General features: G+C 38.9%; 2 protein-coding genes across 4 annotated transcripts in view; one reads left to right on the top strand and one right to left on the bottom strand.

Annotated features, from left to right (window-relative positions):
- The window catches only part of SELENOF (selenoprotein F), a 37929-nt gene extending 29321 nt beyond the window's left edge, over window positions 1-8608 (bottom strand). Inside the window, exon 1 of one of the 2 annotated variants that reach the window (XM_024119892.3) lies at window positions 8439-8608. In XM_024119892.3, coding sequence (XP_023975660.1) covers window positions 8439-8522 — 84 coding nt within the window. In that variant the 5' untranslated portion in view covers window positions 8523-8608. The remainder of the gene's footprint in view (window positions 1-8438) is intronic. The other variant, XM_007107218.4, reaches the window with a different exon arrangement.
- Window positions 8609-9141: 533 nt separating this feature from the next.
- Window positions 9142-21375, top strand: part of HS2ST1 (heparan sulfate 2-O-sulfotransferase 1) — a 214142-nt gene continuing 201908 nt past the window's right edge. For both annotated transcript variants that reach the window (XM_007107216.4, XM_007107217.3), the window contains exon 1: window positions 9142-9597. In XM_007107216.4, the coding sequence (XP_007107278.1) occupies window positions 9474-9597 (124 nt within the window). In that variant the 5' untranslated portion in view covers window positions 9142-9473. The remainder of the gene's footprint in view (window positions 9598-21375) is intronic.

Here is a 21375-nt window from a genome sequence, read left to right as displayed (position 1 = left end):
GGGAAGGGTATAGAAAGGGATGAAGTGGGGGAGAGCGGGAGCACATCAAAAATAAAACGTTGGGGTTTAGGTGCCAGTTCCACCACGTACAAGATGTGTGACTCTGGGCAAGATAACCTCCCTGAGTTTTAATTTCCTCACTGATAAAACAAGAAACTTCCCACATAAAATAGACTGCAGTAAAGATTAAATGAAATGACTTATGTAAAGTAACCAAGCAGAATGACTGGCAAAAGCAGGCTCCCAAAACTATTCACTCTTCTATTCTCTCTTCCTTTATCCATTCTTCTTTCATGTCTCAGTGAGTGTGGTATACCTACATCTGTCTAAGGTCAATACCTGTACCTCTGCTTTAACTTCTGTCTTCTGCCATCTCCACAGGGATTTAATTTCATTGATAACTCATATCTTCAGTGTACCCAAGACCCATAGTTCTCATTGCTCTCCCCACATTCTGTTATTTCTGAATTGTTACTACAGTCTGGTTTCTGATCCCACCACACCACTCGGCTAAACTTGCCAAAAATCACTAAATTCAATGGCATTCAAAACATTTCTGCTCCAGCTTCTTCTTCCATGGCTTTCCCTCTCCTTCTTCTGCTATGCATCTCTTAAATGCTGTTGTTTCCCATTTCTATTCTTGGCTCTCTCTTTGCTTTGCATACTTTGTATAGAGAATTGCATCTTTTCCATGGCTTCAAATACTCATTTATTGAAAACTCCCAAGTCTTTTTAAGTGTCAAGTTTCCAAAGCCAACAGCCTACCTGAGATCTCATTTAGATGTTGTACAGGCACTGCAAATTCAAACTCTCCAACAGTGAAACATCTTTTCTCCTTAAATCTATTTCTTCCAATGTATTCAGTATCTTGGCAAAATGACACCATTTTCCCTGACCACCTAGTTGCCCCGGTCAGTTCATCCTAGACTCCACACTCTTCACCATTCTTACAATCAATCAATTAACTTGTTTGTTAAAAAAACAAGTTTTGACAATTCTGTCTCTTAAAGAGCTCTCAAATCTTTTCCTGCCTCAGTGGATTAAATGGTCAGCTAGTCCTGTCTCTCATTACGTCTCCAATCCCATTCTACTTTTCAGCTATAATGAATACCTATAGTACCTGAGAATGTAAAACCCCTACTCAAATATATATTTGCTCATACTCTTCTACTCTAAGGCTCTTTTACACTTTTCCACCTTGTTAAATTCTACTTATTTCTAAGAACCCGATTGGTGTATCAGTCTTCTTAGGAAGCCTTCTCTGAAAAAAATCAGATCCCAGTATTTAGCCATTGTCTTTTCTGAGAACGAAATTTATGCACAGCTGTAAAACAGCACCACTCATGACACTGTACTATGTAAATCTAGGATTGTCTGGTTCTGCGGTAATACTGTGAACTCTTTCAAGGGCAAGCATTAAGTTATTTCTCTGTATTTCCAGCACTTGTGCTAATTCTCCTGTGTGTTCAGCAAATGAATTGGTCAAAACTACAGCCTCAAGTAGGGGGAATTTCAGATTGTTTGACTGTGTGACCGGTTGATCTTCTAGACCAAGGGTCTGCAAATTTTATGTAAAGGGCCTCATAGTAATTATGTCAGGCTTGGGTGGCTATATAGTTTCTGTTGGAACTACTCAACTCAGCTACTGCAGCACAAAAGCAGTTCAAGACAATAATAAATGAATGGGTGTCTGTGTTCCAATAACTTTATTTACAAAAACAAGGCTTGCTGGATTTGGCCCACCAGCTGACTAATCATGCAGATTAAAACCCAATGGCATATCCCAATGTGAAAAACTTTTAAGTACTGCTGGCATACTCTTCCAAAATGCTGATCATCCCATTGACCTAAGAGTAAGTTAACATCCTAATTTGATATCATACACATACATTTTTTACCTTATCTCAGTAATAATGTGGACTGTGTATCATAATATATCAAAATAGATCAAGTATCCCAGTCTAGTGGGAGGGACTTAAGACTCTTGCTACTATACTAGCACTTTGAATGATTTATTTACTAGGAAAGTGATCTGCTTGATCAATTTCACAGGTTAATTTCTGTTTTTCCAAAGACGCCACACCAATATATACACATCATCCCTCCTGTGACTGGCAGTCCTCCACTGAGGAGTGGGAGTCTATGTTCCCTCCCCTTCAACCTGGGCAGGGGCTTGTGACTGTTCTGACCAACAGAGTGTCCAGGAAGTGATACTACATGATTTCTGAGGGTAGGTCATAAAAAAGGAAACAATCTCTGCTTGGCTAGTGCTTGCAGGTGCTGTTATCTGTTTCTCTGTAATACTCGACTTTGGAATTTAGCCACCATGCTGTAAGGTAGCCTAAACTACAGAGAGAACGTAGAGAGGCCCATGTAGAGAGCACCTGAGGCCTCCAGCTGACAACCAGCATCAACTACTAGACATGCAAGTAAAAAGCCTTCACATTTTAGTCTTTTCAGTCTCAGGCGGAGGTCTGAGACACCATGGAACACACAGCCATCCTGCTGTGCCCTGTCTGAATTGCTGACCCATAGAAATTTAAAAGCAAAATAAACAATGGTTTTATAGCACTAAATTTTAGGGTGATTTGTTTTGTAGCCATGGTAACTAAAACAGGCGATAAATATGAAATAACTTTGAAACTGAACTGCTTAACAAACATAAGAAATTGTTACCAAAGCATGTTTTACAAAACAAGAATCTCAAATGAATAATCATGGGATCATAATACTTGGTTTTATTCTGGCATTTACTGAGCACCTACTGACAGGTAGCATGAACGTGCAAAACATGTATTTGAGTCTGATGACATCTTGATTCAAATATCAGCACAGAGCAACCTTACTTCTTAATTTCTGAATAGGAATAATTAGCACTTCACAAAGTTTTGGGGATTAAAGGAGAAAAAGTACAGAAAGCATCTTGTATCCTGCCCAGTACACAGTGAGTACTTAATAAATTTTAGAATTATTCCCACCTTCCACTGTGAAAGCACACTTATAAACTACAAAACACTACTTATTTTTAAGTCATTATATTAGAAATGGGATAGAGATAAGCATAGGGGAGATATAATGTATCTTTTAAATTTTTTAAAATAAATTTATTTATTTGTTTTTTAAATTTTGGGCTGTGTTGGGTCTTCGTTGCTGTGCGCCAGCTTTCTCTAGCTGCAGTGAGCAGGGGCTACTCTTCGTTGCGGTGCGCAGGCTTCTCATTGTCATGGCTTCTCTTGTTGTGGAGCACAGGCTCTAGGCAAGCAGGCTTCAGTAGTTGTGGCTCACAGGCTCTAGAGAGCAGGCTCAGTAGTTGTGGCGCATGGGCTTAGTTGCTCCGCAGCATGTGGGATCTTCCCAGAACAGGGATCGAACCCGTGTCCCCTGCATTGGCAGGCAGATTCTTACCCACTGCGCCACCAGGGAAGCCCTAGAATGTATCTTGAGTTCCATGAGTAAACTACTTTTTTATCTTATATCATTAGTTTTGCAGACTTAAGGCTTTGAATCTAAGAACATCAGAACATATTTTTAAGCACTTCATAGGCAAGTACCAAATTCTAAATAATATAGAAGAGTTCAAAATTATAAATTATGCCCACCCACCTTTTTATTATCAAAAAGTAATGAACAGCATTTAAATGTGCACAGTAAGGCCAAATATTAAATTTTATTGTTGTTTTATTATAATTTTTGGCCACACCATGTGGCTTGTGGGATCTTAGTTCCCTGACCAGGGACTGCACCTGTGCCCTCAGCAGTGAAAGCTTGGAGTCCTAACCACTAGACCGCCAGGAAATTCTCCTAAATTTTAAAATAATTAGCCACCCTTCTAAGAAAGACATAGATTTTAAGGACTGGGTGGGATAACCCTGATTGGGATAGCCACTTTACAGTTTATGACTTCTCCAATTCAAAGTAGGATTGACAGGCTAAGAGACTCCTTTGCATTAGTCACTGATTTATTTTTCTGATATTACTGAGTTCTTTATAAACATAAGGGTTGTTGGCTGGGAAGCTGTAATAACTATAATGTAACATCACCTTTTCAGGCAAAAGCCTGGTACAGCTATACATTTTACTACACTTATACATTCACATGATTAGCTGTCTCTTAACCAGTCTTTACTCAGAAAACTCATAGGTTTCTCATGTAATAATTCTGAACGGATTTCAAATCTGAGACAAAAAACATGGGTTTACAGACGAACCCCATGAAAACAAATACCAGAAACATAGCCTTTATGGCAAGCTCTTACAAAGCACCAGATACTTTGCTAAACACTTTACATCATTATTCTATTTAATCTTATCTCCCTATGAAAGGGGTATTATCCTCATTTTATAGAGAAGGAAACAGAGGCTTAGGACAGTTGAGGTAATACTATCTTAAGACAATACAACGAACATTAGATGGAAGCATCAAGATTCTAATCCTGGCCTGCCCTCAAAACCCTTAACCACTGTTATTAACTACCACCTTTCACAGAATCCATGATACACCATTATTGTATGTACCACTAAAAATAACAAAAATGCTGACACTTGTGCCACCCATTGAAATAAGACCAATCCAGACATTAACTTGTGAAGAAAAGGGGGTAGGCGTAGGGGATGGGATGTGGTGTTTCAGAATCAATAATACATAAAATCATTTTATACTGCTTCCAGTACAGTGCCTTTCTTTTTAAATTAATTAATGTTTATTTTTGGCTGCATTGGGCCTTCGTTGCTACACGCGGGCTTTCTCTAGTTGCGGTGAGTGGGGGCTACTCTTCATCGCAGTGCGTGGGATTCTTATAGCGGTAGCCTCTCTTGTTGTGGAGCATGGGCTCTAGGCGCATGGGCTTCAGTAGCTATGGCTCGTGGGCTCTACAGTGCAGGCTCAGGAGTTGTGGCGCACGGGCTTAGTTGCTCCGTGGCATGTGGGATCTTCCCGGACCAGGGATTGAACCCATGTCCCCTGCATTGGCAGGTGGATTCTTAACCACTGCGCCACCAGGGAAATCCCTACAGTGTCTTTCCGAAAGAAGTAATATGTATGAGCTGAATGAAGAATTGAGTATCACTTAGTTCTGGGACACTCTAGAAAACAGCTCCCTTAGGCCATACGAAAATATTTTTTTCTAATGCTTAAGCATACTCAGAATATATTTTCAATTAAATCATTTAATATCCTCCCCGTTGTCACCTCACTGGAATATTGATAACTATGTGTTGCTACTAACTTTAACCTCTGAGGACTCAGAGGTGTGAATTAACAAAGTAGGAGCTAAATCTTCTGCCGATACAGTAGCTCAACCTCAGGGCACCAAGAAAGTCTTCCTTCATTCCCTTTTTATTCATTTGTCAGTTTCCAAAGCTTTGGCTTATTTTTATTACTGCCAGCTACTTATTCCACCTGGCCTTTCTTCCCCCTCAGGCTAACTGTGAAATGCAGTTTTTCTAATTTCTTAAGAGTTTTTCCAACAGTCCTCTGTACTGCTCTTTTCATTTTCAAGATTTTATTGCATTCTTTTCTTAAAAACACTAGTCATTACAGAAGAAAGAGACAGGAGTAAGCTTTAGAGAAGTTAAAACAATTCAACAAAAAGGTGAATTGCTCAGACCTCCCTTTCTAAATATTTTCAGAGTCATTATGTATTTGTTGGAGTGGGTGGGGCTTATCACTGTTCTACATAACCTACCACAGATATCTTAATGACTTTGATAGCAAGGAACAAACACTAATGAACTAGAAGGCCTTTCAAACCTCTGAGGGATTTAAATGTACACGTGAGGCACAATTAAAAAATACATAAAAGTGGCCCCTGTATTCTCTTTGGCTACACTCGGCATGGGAATGGAGGGATACAAACCACACACAGAGCTTTGGTGCAGTTGTGAATCTGTAATACAGCATAATGTATGACGACAGAATATGCAAGGGAGAGGGTATATAAGACTTTGCAAATCTGGAAATGGGATGTAAGTTAAGCCTTGCATTTTATCTAAATACCTTACTTTAGGTCTGGTGAGAGAGAACATGGTATGTGAGAGGTACTAAAATGACCCCAATTTCCCACCTATACCATTTTGCTCTCCCGGTAGAGGTAAATGCTAGGAATTAAGCCTGGAGAGACCAACAAGTAAGTATTAGGTCAAAGAGGCCCTGTTAAGGCACACTGAAGACTTCACCTTAAAATCAACTGAGAGCCATTGAGGAGTTTTAACAATGACCGACCTAAGTTTGAGAAAGACGACTTGGATGCACTGCAGAGACTGAATTAGGAAATGGGGGAAAATGAGATCAGGAGACCAGTTACAGAAGCTGTTGTGGCAATCCCAGGCAAGCAAAGATGGGGCCTGAATTTATGTACTACCTGTGGAGGTAAAATTAAATGAACTGGCCTGGATATTTTTAAGGGTTTAATGACTAACTGGGGTCAGAGAGTGAAAGGAAAGAATTTAAAATCAATAATTTCCGGCTTGGGCAATTGGGAAGCTGGCAAAAACAACTGCTTAGATTCTGATAATTAAAGGGCAAACTAGGAGGCTGTTATTTCTAAGGAGAGAGAGGTTGGTGGCCTAAATAAGGGATTAATAATAAGTGGATGAATCTGAGAGATATTTAGAAAGTAAAATCAACAAGACTTGGTAATTACCTGGATGTGAGGTATGTAAGAAAAGGTAGGAGTCAAAGATGAGACCCAAGTTTCTGGCTTGAATTCTGTGGATGGTCACTTTGGTAGATTGTTTAATGGGCATAAATTCCTCCTACCTTGGTATGTACACTTCTTTGCAATGTGACTATGTCACTCTTCACATGCAGAGATGCAGTCCACATCCCCACCCCTGAAATCCAGGCTGGTCTTGTGACTTGCTTTGACAAATATTGTGATGTGAAAGTGATGTATGTGATTTCTGAGGCTAGGCTTTAGGAGGCATTGCAGCTTTTGCTCTGTAGGAGTGCTGCCCTGAGACTGCCACGAAAAGAAGTTGGTCTGGCCTATCGGAGAATGAGATGTCACATGGATGGGAACCTAGCTGACAGACAGCACCGCTAAGAATGAAGCCATCCTGGACCCTTCAGTTCAGTTGACCTACAGGCTCAGCACAGCTGTGTAAATGAGGCCAGAGGAAATCAACAGAGGAACTGCTCAGCAGACACGCAGAATTACAAGAAATCGTTATTTTAAGCTTTGGGGGTGGTTACACAGCCACAGATAATAAAACAGAGTGAAATCAGGAGAAGGCAACTTGAAATGTTATTCTTTTTTATCTTTTCGTGGTGGTGAACGCAAATTACCTAAGACTGACAATAAATTCTTGAGTACGAAGTTTAGAAAGGGGTCTTCCAGTAATTTCTAAGGCACCAAATGACTGAATAAATGAAGTACTGTAACGCTAATTAGATAAGAAAAGAATCCACCTTTTAGGCAAAGTTACAAAAGGAAACAGGCAGGATCTCTAAACTCCTTGATGAAAGAAAAGCCCAGGTGTTTGTAGGGGCCTTCGGTATAGACCCTCACGCTTCCAAAGCTTGGATAAATTAATTAAACCAGGTCTCTAGGAGAATACTTCTCAGCAGGCTCAATACAGAGAACTCCTGAAAAATTAGGCTGATAAAAGACACTTGTAAAAACTCCAACCATAGTGTATATTAAACAGTTTTATTATTCACATAAACATGGACTAAAAACTTCTAAGGAGAAATTAACAAACTAAGTTGTTTGTGAGTGAATAGGAAAATAAGTAGAATTTAGCCTTTCCCCATTCAAAGATAAAGAACGCATCTGTTCTGTTAATGGATAAAAACGGAATAAAAAAAACTTGGTTAAACACCGTCCGATTTTAAACGAGATGAAAGCTATCATTTTAGAAAATCAATTTCAAAAATAAATTATGCTTTAGTATGGAATAGCTCCTTTTATTGCAACAATGTTGTTTAAAATCACAAATGGCACTGAAGTGTACCCAGCAGCATATAAATTCCACAGAACAGAGGTTAAATGCTGTCTAAAAGTGACGTACAGAGACCACAAACAACTGACAGAAAGAAGTAAAAAGGAAGTGTACCCTGGACCAAAAACCTCAGGGCTTTAAGATTTGGGAGCCTTGCCATAAGGAACGATAGTTCCTTGCATTTCTGCCAATTTAAAAACAATCTTCATTCCTGTGCAAAACTTAGTGCCTTTTTTTTTCGTTCACGGTGTGTCTTACAAATTGTACTCAAGATAGTGAAGTCAGGAAAAAAAACCGCTAGAAACCCGGGACGGGTAAAGATAAGTATCAAACGAGGAATTAAGCCACGTCGCGCTCTGGCCGCAGCAGTCGCTCAGGAAGCCCTAGCCTCCCACCCTTTTCAACTGTAGCTCCCAAACGGGACCGAATGTTCTGTCTTCCTCGGCGCAATCCCTCCCACTCGCCCTGGGGCTGCAGCGGAGGTGACCTCCACTCACCATTTGAAGCACAGTCGCCAGCAGCAGCCGCAGCCCAAAAGCTGGCAAAAGGCACCCATCCTGTCCGGCCGCCATAGGTGCCATCTTCCGTAGGTCTCCGGCTGCCCCGAGGACCCCTTTGCTCGGGGCGTCTACTCCAGAGCCTGATCCAAAACAGGCTGCTAAAGGCCGTTGCCATAAAGTCTCTTATTCTGCAGAGACGGGTGTTAACTAAGGGCATATGGAAGCTTAAAGGTGAATAAATACCTTTACATTTGATATAAATATGAAGTCGCTGGGTCCTTTCGATAACCCATAGCAGGCATTTTCCTAGACTCCCCAAATCTGTGCTTCCCCGGGCTCTTTCCTTTCATTCACGACATTTCCTCAAGCGGCCAAGAAGCCCCGCCTTCGCCAGTTTCGGCCCGCCTCCTTCTCCAAGTTTACCCAATCGAATGCCGCTTTGGTTGACACCTTAGGCAAAGGAAACCAACCGTGACACGAGCCAAGAGCTAAGCCCTGGGGTACTTCGGTCCAATAAGCACAAGCAAACGGGAGCAGTGGGCGGAGCCTCTGGTTGCTGAGCAGCGTACGTGGATGCGTGCGCGTGGTGGCCGAGGGGGATGGGCAGGGGGGCGGGCCGAGGGCGGCGCAGCCGCAGCCGCAACGTTGGCGGAGGAGCGCGCGGCCGCGAGCAAAGGAGGGAGGGAAAGAAGGAAGAGAGGGAGGCAGGCAGGCGGGCGCGGGGCTCGGGGACTGAGGCGGTAGAGGGAAGCGAGAGCCCGGCAGCCGCTTGGCGCTGTGTTTGCTGCGCGGGCTTTTGGAGGGGCGGCCGTGGAGTCGCCCGAGGAGAAGCGGACACCGGCGGCGTTGGTGCTGGCGCCTGGGGGCGGGGGACTGGGGAGGCGAGAAGGGGGGTCGCTGCGGTGCTTCTCTCGCTGTCGCGCTCTCCTTGCCTTTCTCCCGGCTCGGTGGGCTCCTCCCGGCGTCTCCCTTGCCTCCGGGGCCCCGATCCCCGCCCCCCGCGGTATGTCTTGATCCCGAGCAGCGGGTTTCATGGGGCTCCTCAGGATTATGATGCCGCCCAAGTTGCAGCTGCTGGCGGTGGTGGCCTTCGCAGTGGCAATGCTCTTCTTGGAGAACCAGATCCAGAAACTGGAGGAGTCCCGGTCGAAGCTAGGTGAGGAGCCTTACCACTCTGAGCTGAGTGGTGTGTGGAAGCGGCCGGGCCAGGGAGGCAGTGCTACCCGAGCAAGTGGGCGTTTGTCTAACCTGAGATCTGGCTCCTCGGCAGGAGGCTGAAAGAGGTTGCAGAGAGATGGGACTGGGGGCATCGAGACCACAAGCTCCAAGAATGGTGTGAATTAAGCTTGGGTGGTATGCTGGGCTCGCGAGGTCACGGGGCAGAGGTTGCAAGGTTGGGCTTCCCGGGGCCAAAGGGTTACCCTGAAGTAGGCATTCCATGGGGAGAGAGCAAGATAAGAGCGAACTCGTTGGGGAGCGGGTACTGACTGTTGGAGGAGACAGAAACGCTCAGTCTTGCGTGTTCTCTTAGAAGTCGTACAGAAAGCCTCGGCAGTGTCAGGCGAGGGGTATTCTAATTTGAGATGTGGGCACCTGGTTACGGAATCTTTTGGGGATGGGGAGGTTCGCGAAGGGATAGATGCGCAGAAATGGAGGGAGATGCTGGAATGACGGTGAGTAAAAGAAATACACTGTAGTGAGTTGCACTCTTGTGCTGGGGGCAGCAAGGGACCGCACAACTGACGGGAGAAATAGGCTGTGCCCAGGTAGGACAGGAAAGCAACTAAAAAGCTTCCGTGAGGTACTGAAACGAGGCATCCAAGCATTTAAATTCTTTTTTAGCGGCGCTAAACTGCCATTATTTTGAGCTTAAGAATAGGGATATGTGTGTACATTGCTTCGCGGCAATGTTGGTGTAGTGAATTTAGGAGGAAAGGTTGAAGGGGAATTGCTTTAGTGAGATTTACGTTTATGAAAGGAAGAGTGCAAAAAGTTTACCATAGGTTAAGAACCTTAAAGAGTTAACAGTGCTTACTTTAATTACGGAAGAGGTCTGAAGTACAAAAAGTTGGAGTGTGATGTTGTGAAAGACCCGAAGAATGCACAGATAATAGGTACTTTCAGATTAGTAGGGAACTTGGCATTTGGGAAGAGCTCGGGGTGGGGAGGGAGTATAAAAAGAATGTCAGCAGTACATTTTGATTTAAAAATGTATACGGCACTGAAAAATCAGCTCAGGAGGCTGTAATTTGAATGTGGAAAAGTAATGTGAAGTATTTTTATGCGTACACTTTCACCTCAGAATCATTTAAAATACTTTTCAAAATGCAAATAATAAAATACCAGCAGCACTATAATTTAGACTAAGAAGTAACAGATGCTGCTGTGGGTGATGATTAATATTTAGGAAAAATGTATCAGAAAGTAATTGAAATATTACAAATAGTAGCTATTTGCAGTTTTGATAGACTTTGCGAAAAGCCCTGGAGACATTTTAAAGAGCAGTGTATCAAAGAGCATCAAATAAATCTAGCTGAAGTGCAAATAAATTTGAAGAGGAGCTAGGAATAATTCCACTCCTCAACTCTAGGGTAGAGCTTGCCCTGTACAGTTTCGAACAGATATCAAATTTATTTACTATGATTTTATTAATATGAGTCTTGTATGATGCAAAAATATTCACTTTAAATATTTAGGTTGGCCTCTACCGCCTCAGTCCCCTTTAAATATTAAGGTTGGCCAATATATTCTTTTTGTTTGTATCTGTTTAGCAGCTTTGAGGGTCATATTGTGGCCTGATTAATGATCCAGCTTTACAGAGAAAAAAATGATTCCTCTTAAAGAAAGTTGAAAGTTATATTAAATTAAAATTTGTATTCTTTGTTGTGTTGCTCTTTGAATTACTTAGACACATTACAGTGGGTTGGGATAATTCAAATTTTAATTTTCCTTTGTTGCCTAACATTTTTCTTCCATAGTGCTTGAAAGTGTTTTCTGTAGGCACAACCTTAATGATTTTAAAGAGTTATCTGAGGATGTAGAAAGCCACAGGTAGTAATGTTTTTTCATGATTTTTTACAGGAAAGGAACCTTTATATTCCATTAGAAATAGTAAATATGGATTAAACTAAATAATTCTCAAAAAGGAGCCTCAGATACAAAACACTAGAAGGAGCTAATAATGGAGATGCAAAATTATGGCAAATAAAATATATGACTTCGTATCAGCAGTCTTTGATTAAAAAAAAAGTCTTATGAAACAGGCAGTACTAAAACAGATGTTGTCAGTTAGTAATCTTCCTTAGGAAAGGAACACAGAAGAAGGCATATTTTGACAATCAGACTCTGTACTAGACACTTTCATATTTGATATTCTTATTTAATCTTCCAAGAACACCATAGAAAGCCATTTTTACAGATGCGGGAACAGGTTCAGAGGTTGTATAACTTGACCACATAGCTAGTAAGTGGCAGAGCCAAGCTAGTTAGTGGCAGAGCCAGGACTGGAACCCAGGTATATCTGATTGCAAATCAAGTTCCCCTTTAATTATACCAGGCTGCTTGGGACTTTATAGTGACATTACACTAAGATGTAGCAGTTTGAATAGAATTTTTAAACTGTAATACCAATGTTTAATTGCATTAATTGCTAAGAATGAATGTCATTCTTAGAAAATTCAATTTCTGACACAAAGGAATTAGTCTTGTGTAATGTCTGTTGCTTGTTTATACGCGTGTAATGAACATAATTATATTATGAAAGGACTGAAATAGATAGCTTATTTCTGCTACAGGGGACAAAAAAAACTCTGGTAGTTTTCTGCAAGTGGTAAAATGACAACATTAAAAGCATTTTTGTTTTGGCATCAGAAAAACTTAAACACCCATTTATCACTTTTCAGAAACTTTTGCGGTGTCATCTGTCACACAGAATTTTGACTTACAGTGTAGTCAAATTTATTAAACTTTGCATTTATGGCTTAAACAAAGAAAAAGTTAAAAATTTTGCTCTTAAAAGTTTTGATTGTTTATCTTTTCTGTTATAGAAGATTCCAAAGGATTGCATTTTCTGATAATGCTTTGTAGCACCTTGGTTTCAGAATATTTTGATGGTGAGATCTCTAATAGAGTGATAGTTGTATTCAAAACTTAGGTGTATTCATTGACCACTTGGGACATTAGTATATAAACAGTAATTCCTAAAAACCAATGTCACATAATAGAGTTTTCTTTTATCTTTTTTTTTCCAGCGAATATTGGATGGCAGTATACACGTTACTTTGCATCTTGCTTTTTTCCTTTAATATCATAGAATATCTTTCCAGGTCAATAAATATAAATTTGACTTACTCATTCTAATAGCTGTATAATATTCCATAGTATACATGAATCATAAATTCTCCAGCCATTATGCCAATAATGAAATTCAGTTTATCTCTCCCCCCACCACTTAAAAAAAATTTTTTTTTACCATTTTCTTTCTTGGTATTATAAACAATGTTACAAGAAACATCCTTATATAAGTTTATTTAACTCATTTGTTGGTACTGTTTTCAGTGGATAAATTCTCAAGGGATTACTGGAACGAAAGATGTATGTATTTTATAATTTAACAGATCTTAAAATCTGTTACTTTCCAAAAAATTTATTTCCCAAGGGTTACAATAATCTGCACTGTCAACACATACAAGCCCTGGATGGGATGCTGTCAGCTTTTAATTTTTGCCACTCTGAAGCTGTGAAATGGTATGTTGTTGCATTGATTTACATTTCTTCAACTTCTAATTAGGTTGAACATTTACTTGTTCATTTTCATTTGTCTGTTGGGTAGTAGTTTATCTTACCAATTTTTAGGGTTTAAAAAATATATTAGAAGTATTAATCTTTTATCTGTCTTATGTCTTGTATCTGTTTTTCACCAGGTCTGTCATTTGTCCTTGATTTTATGGTATATTTTGCTTATACAGAAGTTAAAAAATTTATGCAGTCAAATCTATGAATTTAGGCAAGTAGGTGCCTTACATTGCTTGAGAAGACTTCCCCCAACCAAGATTATGTTCATTCTCTATATTTTGTTAGTATTTTATAATTTTTATTTTTTACATTTAGCTCTTTAAAGCAGTCATATGTTTATTGTAATTTCTCTCAGTGAATGGCCACTTATGGCAAATATTATATTAATAATTTATCTTTTTTCCCCACTGTATGTTACAGTTCTTCTTTTAGTCGTATGTTTTCATATGTTCTTGGATTAATTTTGGACTCCATTTTTTTCCACTAATCAGAGATTCTTTAGATCTTAGGGACCCATATATAGGCTTCAAGGCATCCATGAATTCCCTGAAATTATATACATAGCTTTCATCAGATTTGCAAAGGAGTATGCAGTCTCCTCAATGGTAAGAATCACTGATTTGTAGTAGATGGTTTATATTTAATGGAGTGAGTGCATTTTTTGTTTTTAATATTAACATTACAACATGCAACTTGTGAGTTAAATTTAGGATACAAGCACATTAGTTATGAACAATTTCTCTGGGGTGTTATACTGAAAAAACTTGGTTAAAATGTATACAAACTTAATTTTTCTAATGAGGTACAGTCTATAACATGGAGTCAAAATGAACACTGTCACTTAGGTTACTACTTAGTTACTTAGCTGTTACTTAGAACTCTGCATGTCAGAATTTGTTGCTTTTACAAAGTAGTTCTTTCTGAATCTTGAGAGCACACTGTTGCTAATGCTGACTGGTGGAACAGTCAATGAAACCTTTGTTATATAAATGTAAGAATTATGTGCCTGATAACTTTATTTTCTATACGGCCTAAGCATTTAAAATAATATTTCTTGTTCATATGCTTATAACACAACTAAATAAATTTTTGAATGCATTAGGATACAATGTTTTAAATGAGGGCAATAACTCAGAATGGATATGTAGGCATCTTCATTGGTCAAGATTATGTTAATCCCTATGTTCTTAAAACCCTCCTAAACTAATGAACTAACTCCAGAGCCAAGGTTGAGACTGATGTTTGGAATTTGGTATTTTTACAAGTGCCTGAAACCATACATACCTGTAAAATGTTCCCAAGGATGATAGATTTCTCTACTTATGAAATTGTTTGCAAACCTTACAGTGTTTACTGTTTGGAGGACTTATGGTTTAATTGGAATGCAGTTATTCTAGAATTGCTAATTGGTGTCTCACTTATGAGTCCTAGATAGGTTATCTAGTGCCATGGAGTAGTCAACTGCTACAGTTGATCTCAATTAAAGTAATCCCAGGATATCTCTCTACCACTCTGTTAAGCCTTCTAAGAGATTTTGGCACTTAGTGAAATTGAAATAGTAATGAATATTCAAACACTGCTCTCCAAAATGACCACTTTTGAAGGGTGTACTTATAGATGGACTTTATAATCAATGGTTCACTATAGCCTAATTATTTATAATTATCTGCCCACCTACTAGTAACTGCGTTTCTGTACTTTGCCTTTCTGCCTGTTAATTATAGATTAACTGCCTGTTGGACCACTTGTGTACCTGATTCTGTTCCCTCACCGACTTAGAGACTTGGTTCCAGAAGTTTTCCCTCATTCTCCTATAGTTATCATTTCCTCCCTTTCTGCTGGGTTCTTCTCATTAGCATGTGAGCATGCTATTATTTCTCCCAACCAGAAATAAAATGGTATTTCTCTTGACTCCTCTTTCTCAGCCAACCTCTGTCTCATATTTCAGCTTCCTTTAGCAGTAAAATTTTAAAAAATTGTCTATTCTCACTGTCGCTGATTACCACAATCACCAGTAACTTCCCTAAATCCTACGGTCAATTTTTGGTCTTCGTCTTACTTGACCAATCAGCAGAACTTGATACAGTTGATCACTTCCTCCTTTTTGGTAGACTTTCTTTACTTAGTTTCCAATATATCATACTCTTGGTTTTCTTCCCCCATCACTGGTCATTTCTCTGTCTCCTGTGTTAGATTCTTTTTTTTTCTCTTCAACCCCTTAACATAAGAATACCCCAGGGCTCAGTGCTTGCAACTCTTCTCTATTTACTCTTCCTTAGTTGGTGACTTATATGCTGACAGCTTCTAAATATGTATTTCTAATTGAGACCTATTTCCTAAACATTAGATTCATGTAGATTCATGTAACTGAGCTACCTACTTGAAATTTTCTTTGAGTAATTAATAGACTTCTCAAACTCAGTATGGCCAAAACAAACCTTCTGATATCTCTGTACACTGCCTCAACACCGCCACCCCTCAAACTCATTTTATCTCTGACCTTCTTTATCTCAGTTGATAACAGCTCTATCCTTCCATTTGCTAGGGTTTTACTTTCCTTTTTCTCATGCTCTGCATCTAGTCTGTCAGAAATATCTTGTTAGCTTTATCTTAAAAATATTTCTAGAATATGACTACTACTCAACACTTCTACTCTTATCACCCTAATTCAAAATACCATCATCTCTTCCCTGGATTACTGCCATGTCTTAACTAGTCTGTTTGATTCCACACTTGCCTCCCTACAGACTATTCTTAATATAACAGTTCGGGTGGTCCTTTTAAAATGTAAAAAAATCATGTCACTCCTCTGCATAAAACTCTTTAGAAGCTTCCTTAAGGATTAGAGTAATGCTAGCTGCTTTTAAAACAAAGTCCACAATTTTATTGGCTAAACACAATAAATGCCCCTTTTTTTCCCATGATGTTTTAGGTGATCATTTTGGTGGATGGTTTTCCTCTTCACGAGTTATTCAGGGTCTTCAGTACTTTCTGTCATGTAGTTATGCCATCCCCTCTGGCTTTGGAGCTCTCTGCTGTCAGCCTGGGGAAGAAGCAAGAGAAGGGTGAGGAGGTGCGTACTGCTTTCTCAACTTCTTTGACTTCTTTTACCCTCAGTCTCTTGATGAGGACTAGTTACTATCTATCAATATATGCAAGGGGAGAGGCTGGGAAATGGGTTTTTTAGCTGGCAGTGACTTAGTTGCAGCTGTGTCCTATGGAAGGTGGGGGCATACATTTGAATTTTTTGAATCCTTTTGAATAAATCTTAAAATTTATTTAGACTTGTTTTGTGACTCAGAATATAAACTGTCTTGATTAATGTTCTATGTGAATGTGAAAAATGTATATTCTGTTGTTACAGGGTAGAGTATGCTGTAACTGTCAGGTTGAGTTGTTCCAGTCTTTTGTATCCTTGATTTTCTTTCTACCTACTTGTTCCATCAGTTATAGAGACAGGGTTTTGAAGTCTCTGGTTATGATTGTGGGTTTATCTATTTCTCCTTAGAGTTCTGTTACTTTTTGCTTCATGTTTTTTTTGAAGTACTGTGATTAGCTGTATGAATGTTTAGGGCTGTCATGTCTTCTTGATTAATTAACCTCTTTTTCATTATGAGATGATGGTGTTTGTCCTTGGTAATATTCTTTGCTTGAAACCTACCTGGTCTGTTATTAATATAGTCACTTCAGTTTTGATTAGTGTTAGCGTGGTGTATCTTTCCCATTCTTTTAGTATTAATCTATTTAAAGTGAATTTCTTGTAGGCAGCAAGTAGTTGGGGCTTGTATCCAATTTCACAATCTCTCTTATAAATGAGGGTGTTTAGAGCATTTACTTTTAATATAATTATTGATGTGGATTGAGTCTGAGTTACTGTTTGTTTTCTTTTTGTTCCATCTGTTCCCCTTTTTCTGTTTTTCTGCCTTCTTTAGAATTAACTGAGGATTTTGATTCTATTTCATCTCATTTGATGACCTATTAGCAGTGCTGTTTGTTATGTTTTTTTTAATGGTTGCTTTAGGGTTTATGGTATACATTATACTACTTAAGGTATAGTATAAGAACCTTAGTCATTGTACTTCCATTTTCTCTCTTCCGGTTTTTTCACTATTGTTATATATTTTACTTGTACATATAAGTCCTGTGATACATTGTGATTATTTTTGTTTCAAGTGATCAGTTATCTTTTTTTTTGTGTGTGGTATGCAGGCCTCCCTCTGCTGTGGCCTCCCCCGTTGCGGAGCACAGGCTCCGGACGCGCAGGCCCAGCGGCCATGGCTCACGGGCCCAGCCGCTCCGCGGCACGTGGGATCTTCCCGGACCAGGGCGCGAACCCGGTTCCCCTGCATCGGCAGGCGGACGCGCAACCACTGCGCCACCAGGGAAGCCCGATCAGTTATCTTTTTAAAAGATTAAACAAATTTTATAGTATTTTATATTTACTTATACATGTATCATTCCCAATGCTTTTCATTTCTTTGTAGAGATGCAGATTTCCATCTGGTACTCTTCCGTCATCCTCAAGGATATCTTTTAAAATTACTTGTACTGAAAATCTACTTGGTGATGAATTCTTTTCACTTTTGTATGTCTAAAAAAGTCTTTGTCTTACTGTTTGTAAGAAATTTTTGTTGGGTATAGAATTCTAGGTTGACATTTTTTCTTTCAGTACTATAAAGATGTTGCTCCCTTGTCTTTTGGCCTGCATTATGTGATGAGAAGACTGCCATTATTCTTACCTTTGTTAAGCTGTACATAATGCCTTTTTTTTCACTTTGACTGCCTTTAAGATTTTCACTAGGTTTTAAGTAATTATAATGAGCCTTGCTGTAGTTTCTTCATTTTTTTGTGCCTGGGGTTTGTTGAGCTTCTTGGATTTGTGGGTTTATAGTTTTCTTTAAGTTTGGAAAGCTTTGGACATTATTACTTCATATAGTTTTTATGTACCTTTTCTTCAGGAACTCAGATCACACATATATTGGCTACATTAGCTGTCATAACAGTTCAGTGATGTTTTATTGATTTTTTTCCCAGTCTTTTTTCTTTTGGTATTGTTTTAAATAGTTTTTTACTGCTATGCCTTCAGTTCACCAATGCTTTCTTCTGTGGTATGTAATCTGCTTTTAATTACATTCAGTGTGTTTTTCATCTTAGGCATTTCTTTTCCATTTCTAGAAGTTCATTTTGGACCTTAAAAAACAAAAACAAAAAAAGACTTCTGTTTCTGTCCTTAACATGCTTTTACTTTATTTTGTTGAACAAATGGAATATTATTATAATGACTCTTTTGATGTTCTTGTCTACTAATTCTGCTATCTGTGTCATTTTGGGATTGCTTTCTATTGATTTATTTTTTTCTTTATTATGGAACACACTTTCCTGCTTTTTTTACATGCCTGGTAAGTTTTAATTTGATGCCAGACATTATGAATTGTACCCTTTTAGGTGCTGAATATTTTCAGATTCCTAAACGTATTCTTAGGCTTTGTTTTGGGACACATTCAACTTACCTTGAAACAGTTGGATCCTTCTAGGTTTGCTTTTAAGTTTGTTAGATGGGATCAGGATAGCCTTTAGTCTATGATTAATTTTGCCCCACTACTGAGGCAGTACCCTTGCAGTTCGTTTCAGAGTACTCTACCCAGTGCCCTGTGTATTACAAGGTTTCCCCACCCTGGCTAGTGGGAATGGTGGTTGAGTGAATCCCAGAAATTTTTCCACCTGCCCCTTTTGGGTGACCTCAGTTTCTTCACACATATGCACTGATTGGTACTCTGCTGAAAATTCTCTTTTTGTAGCTTTGTCTTCTTTATTACTCTGCCCAGCAAACTCCAGCTACCTTGGCCTCCCTGAACTCCCAATTCTGGCTCCTTAAGTTAGGGAGACTGTTGGGCTCTGAGTTCCCCCTCTCTGTGCTGTAGCCTGGAAACTGTCTTCAAACAGTCATATGACTCACCTCATTTCTTTTCTCTCTCTTAAGGATCACCATCCTGTACTGATTTCCTGTCTAAAGTTCAGTGCCTGAAAACTGTTGTTACATATTTTATCTGTTCTTTTTTAGTTGTTTCAGGTGGGAGGATAAATCCCCTGTTGCTCCATCTTGGCTGGAAATGGAAGCCAGGTGGCCTAGTTATCTTTGATTGTGTGTCCCTAGGTTGACTTAGGGGAAAGTAGTGAAGTTGGATAATTTGAATTACGATTGACAACTAAAACTAATATTATAAACTTAGGGGCAAAATAATGTTTTATCCTTCTCTGTTTCCTTATAATTTCTAGCATGGTGTTGCACACAGGCCCTTAGTAAATTGTTTACTCAAAGTTAGAGGCAAGTCTTACCCACAATAGCCGTATCTCCTTCCTTCCCCATTGAAGTTTCAAGAGGACTTTAGTTAATTCTTTTGCCTGTTACCAATTTTACTCTAACTTCAAGAAACCAGTTCTTATTTCATCCCTTTAGATGCAGCTGAGCCAAGTGAAGCCTCTTTCAAACTGGGCAATGAAGTCTCTGGCTCTAGAAGAGGTTTCTGCTTTTCCTGTCAGTATGGTTCTTGAGCTAATTGATCACATCCTTGCTGGGATGGGTGGATGCATAGTCCTCTTCTTTCCTGTATTCCTTTTGTAATACCCCTATTGCAAGCAAAGTAGTAGAGAAGGAAATGATAAGGGATGTTGGTACGAGTAGTAGTTGTGATCATTATGTTGCATCAACAGAAAGCGTACCTAGTTTACCTTAAGGTGAACAATTTTATTATAGTTACCAGATCTTCAACTTTGCATTATGTAATTCTTGCTAAAGATAGTTATGTTGTACTGAATCCCTATGGGTACTATAAAGTGTCAGGGACAACCATTTTTAATTGAAATTGTTGGATTCTCCTTTTGGGAGATAGTGATTTGAAAAATTGCAGATTGATTTGGTACTTATATAGGAATTTAAAACTGGATTTAGAGGGAAAGAAATGCCCATTTTGGTAAATTCCAGTAGAATTTAGGAATCATCCATTGTCACCTTATCACATATCACCTTACATGTTTCTATTCTTTATTCCTAAATTTGTGACATAGCTAAAAATAAGTGATTTGTACAGTAAAACACACAAAAATGAATTTAGAGATTCATTAGATGGTGTCTGAGTTGGAAAATACCTTAAAATTTTGCTCAGTATGGTTATGGAATGAGGCTAAGGGGTTATGCAGGTACAGACTAGCTCTTGGCATATTTATTTCTAATCATAAATTATGCTTGAGTTGATTAATGAATATAATTTAGAGATGTTATTGGTTCATTGATAACATGCTCCTGGTATATATATTCCCTTTATGCTTTGAAGCAAAACAGTATGGGAAATGGCCTGATCAATCTAGTTGATTTTTTTCCTGATAAATAAGTCAGTAGGTGTTGGTATCCGGCTCTCCATAGTTGTCTTTAAACAATGAATTCTGTTTTGAGTTCTCTGTTACTGTTGTGCTTTCAAAATAATGCCTTGTTACAGTATACTTTTATTTTAGTTAATAGTAACTTAAAAAATATATAAAGTTTAAAAAAAATACTAGCTGCACAGCATAAACATTATAAATAAAATCGTACTGCAAAAAATGACTTTTTATTTGGTCTTCAATAAAGAGAGTTGTAAATTCTCCATATTGCTGTTTTTTCAAAGAGCTTGGTTATTAATTAGGGCTGTTTATGGTTCTTTACATTTCTAAGGTATGATGGAAAAGGACAATATCTTAAGAACTTAGTGATAAGAAGAATATTTTGAATATTTGGAGGAATATTGGAGCTTTGAGCAAATTGAGTTGTTGGATTTAAATAAAATCAATAAAATCCTCCTTCAGCCTTGCATTTGTTAGTTATTTCAGCTTTGTCCATGTCAAACTGAAACTAGTTCAGCAATCAGATTTGACACTAAGATTCTTGATCAAATATGACTGAGAAATTTATGATTATTTTGTATTTGGGTGTTAGAAAGCTGCTTGCAGTTGCCAGCGTTTTTTATTTCACCATAGTTCTATTGCTTTTTTTTTTTTTTTTTTTTTTTTTTGGGCGGTACGCGGGCCTCTCACTGCTGTGGCCTCTCCCGTTGCAGAGCACAGGCTCCGGACGCACAGGCTCAGCGGCCATGGCTCACGGGCCCAG

Source organism: Physeter macrocephalus, chromosome 4, assembly GCF_002837175.3.
Source record: "Physeter macrocephalus isolate SW-GA chromosome 4, ASM283717v5, whole genome shotgun sequence".
Classification (NCBI taxonomy): Eukaryota; Metazoa; Chordata; class Mammalia; order Artiodactyla; family Physeteridae; genus Physeter; species Physeter macrocephalus.
Note: the sequence above shows the minus strand (reverse complement) of the source record. Positions and strands in the feature narration are given on the sequence as shown.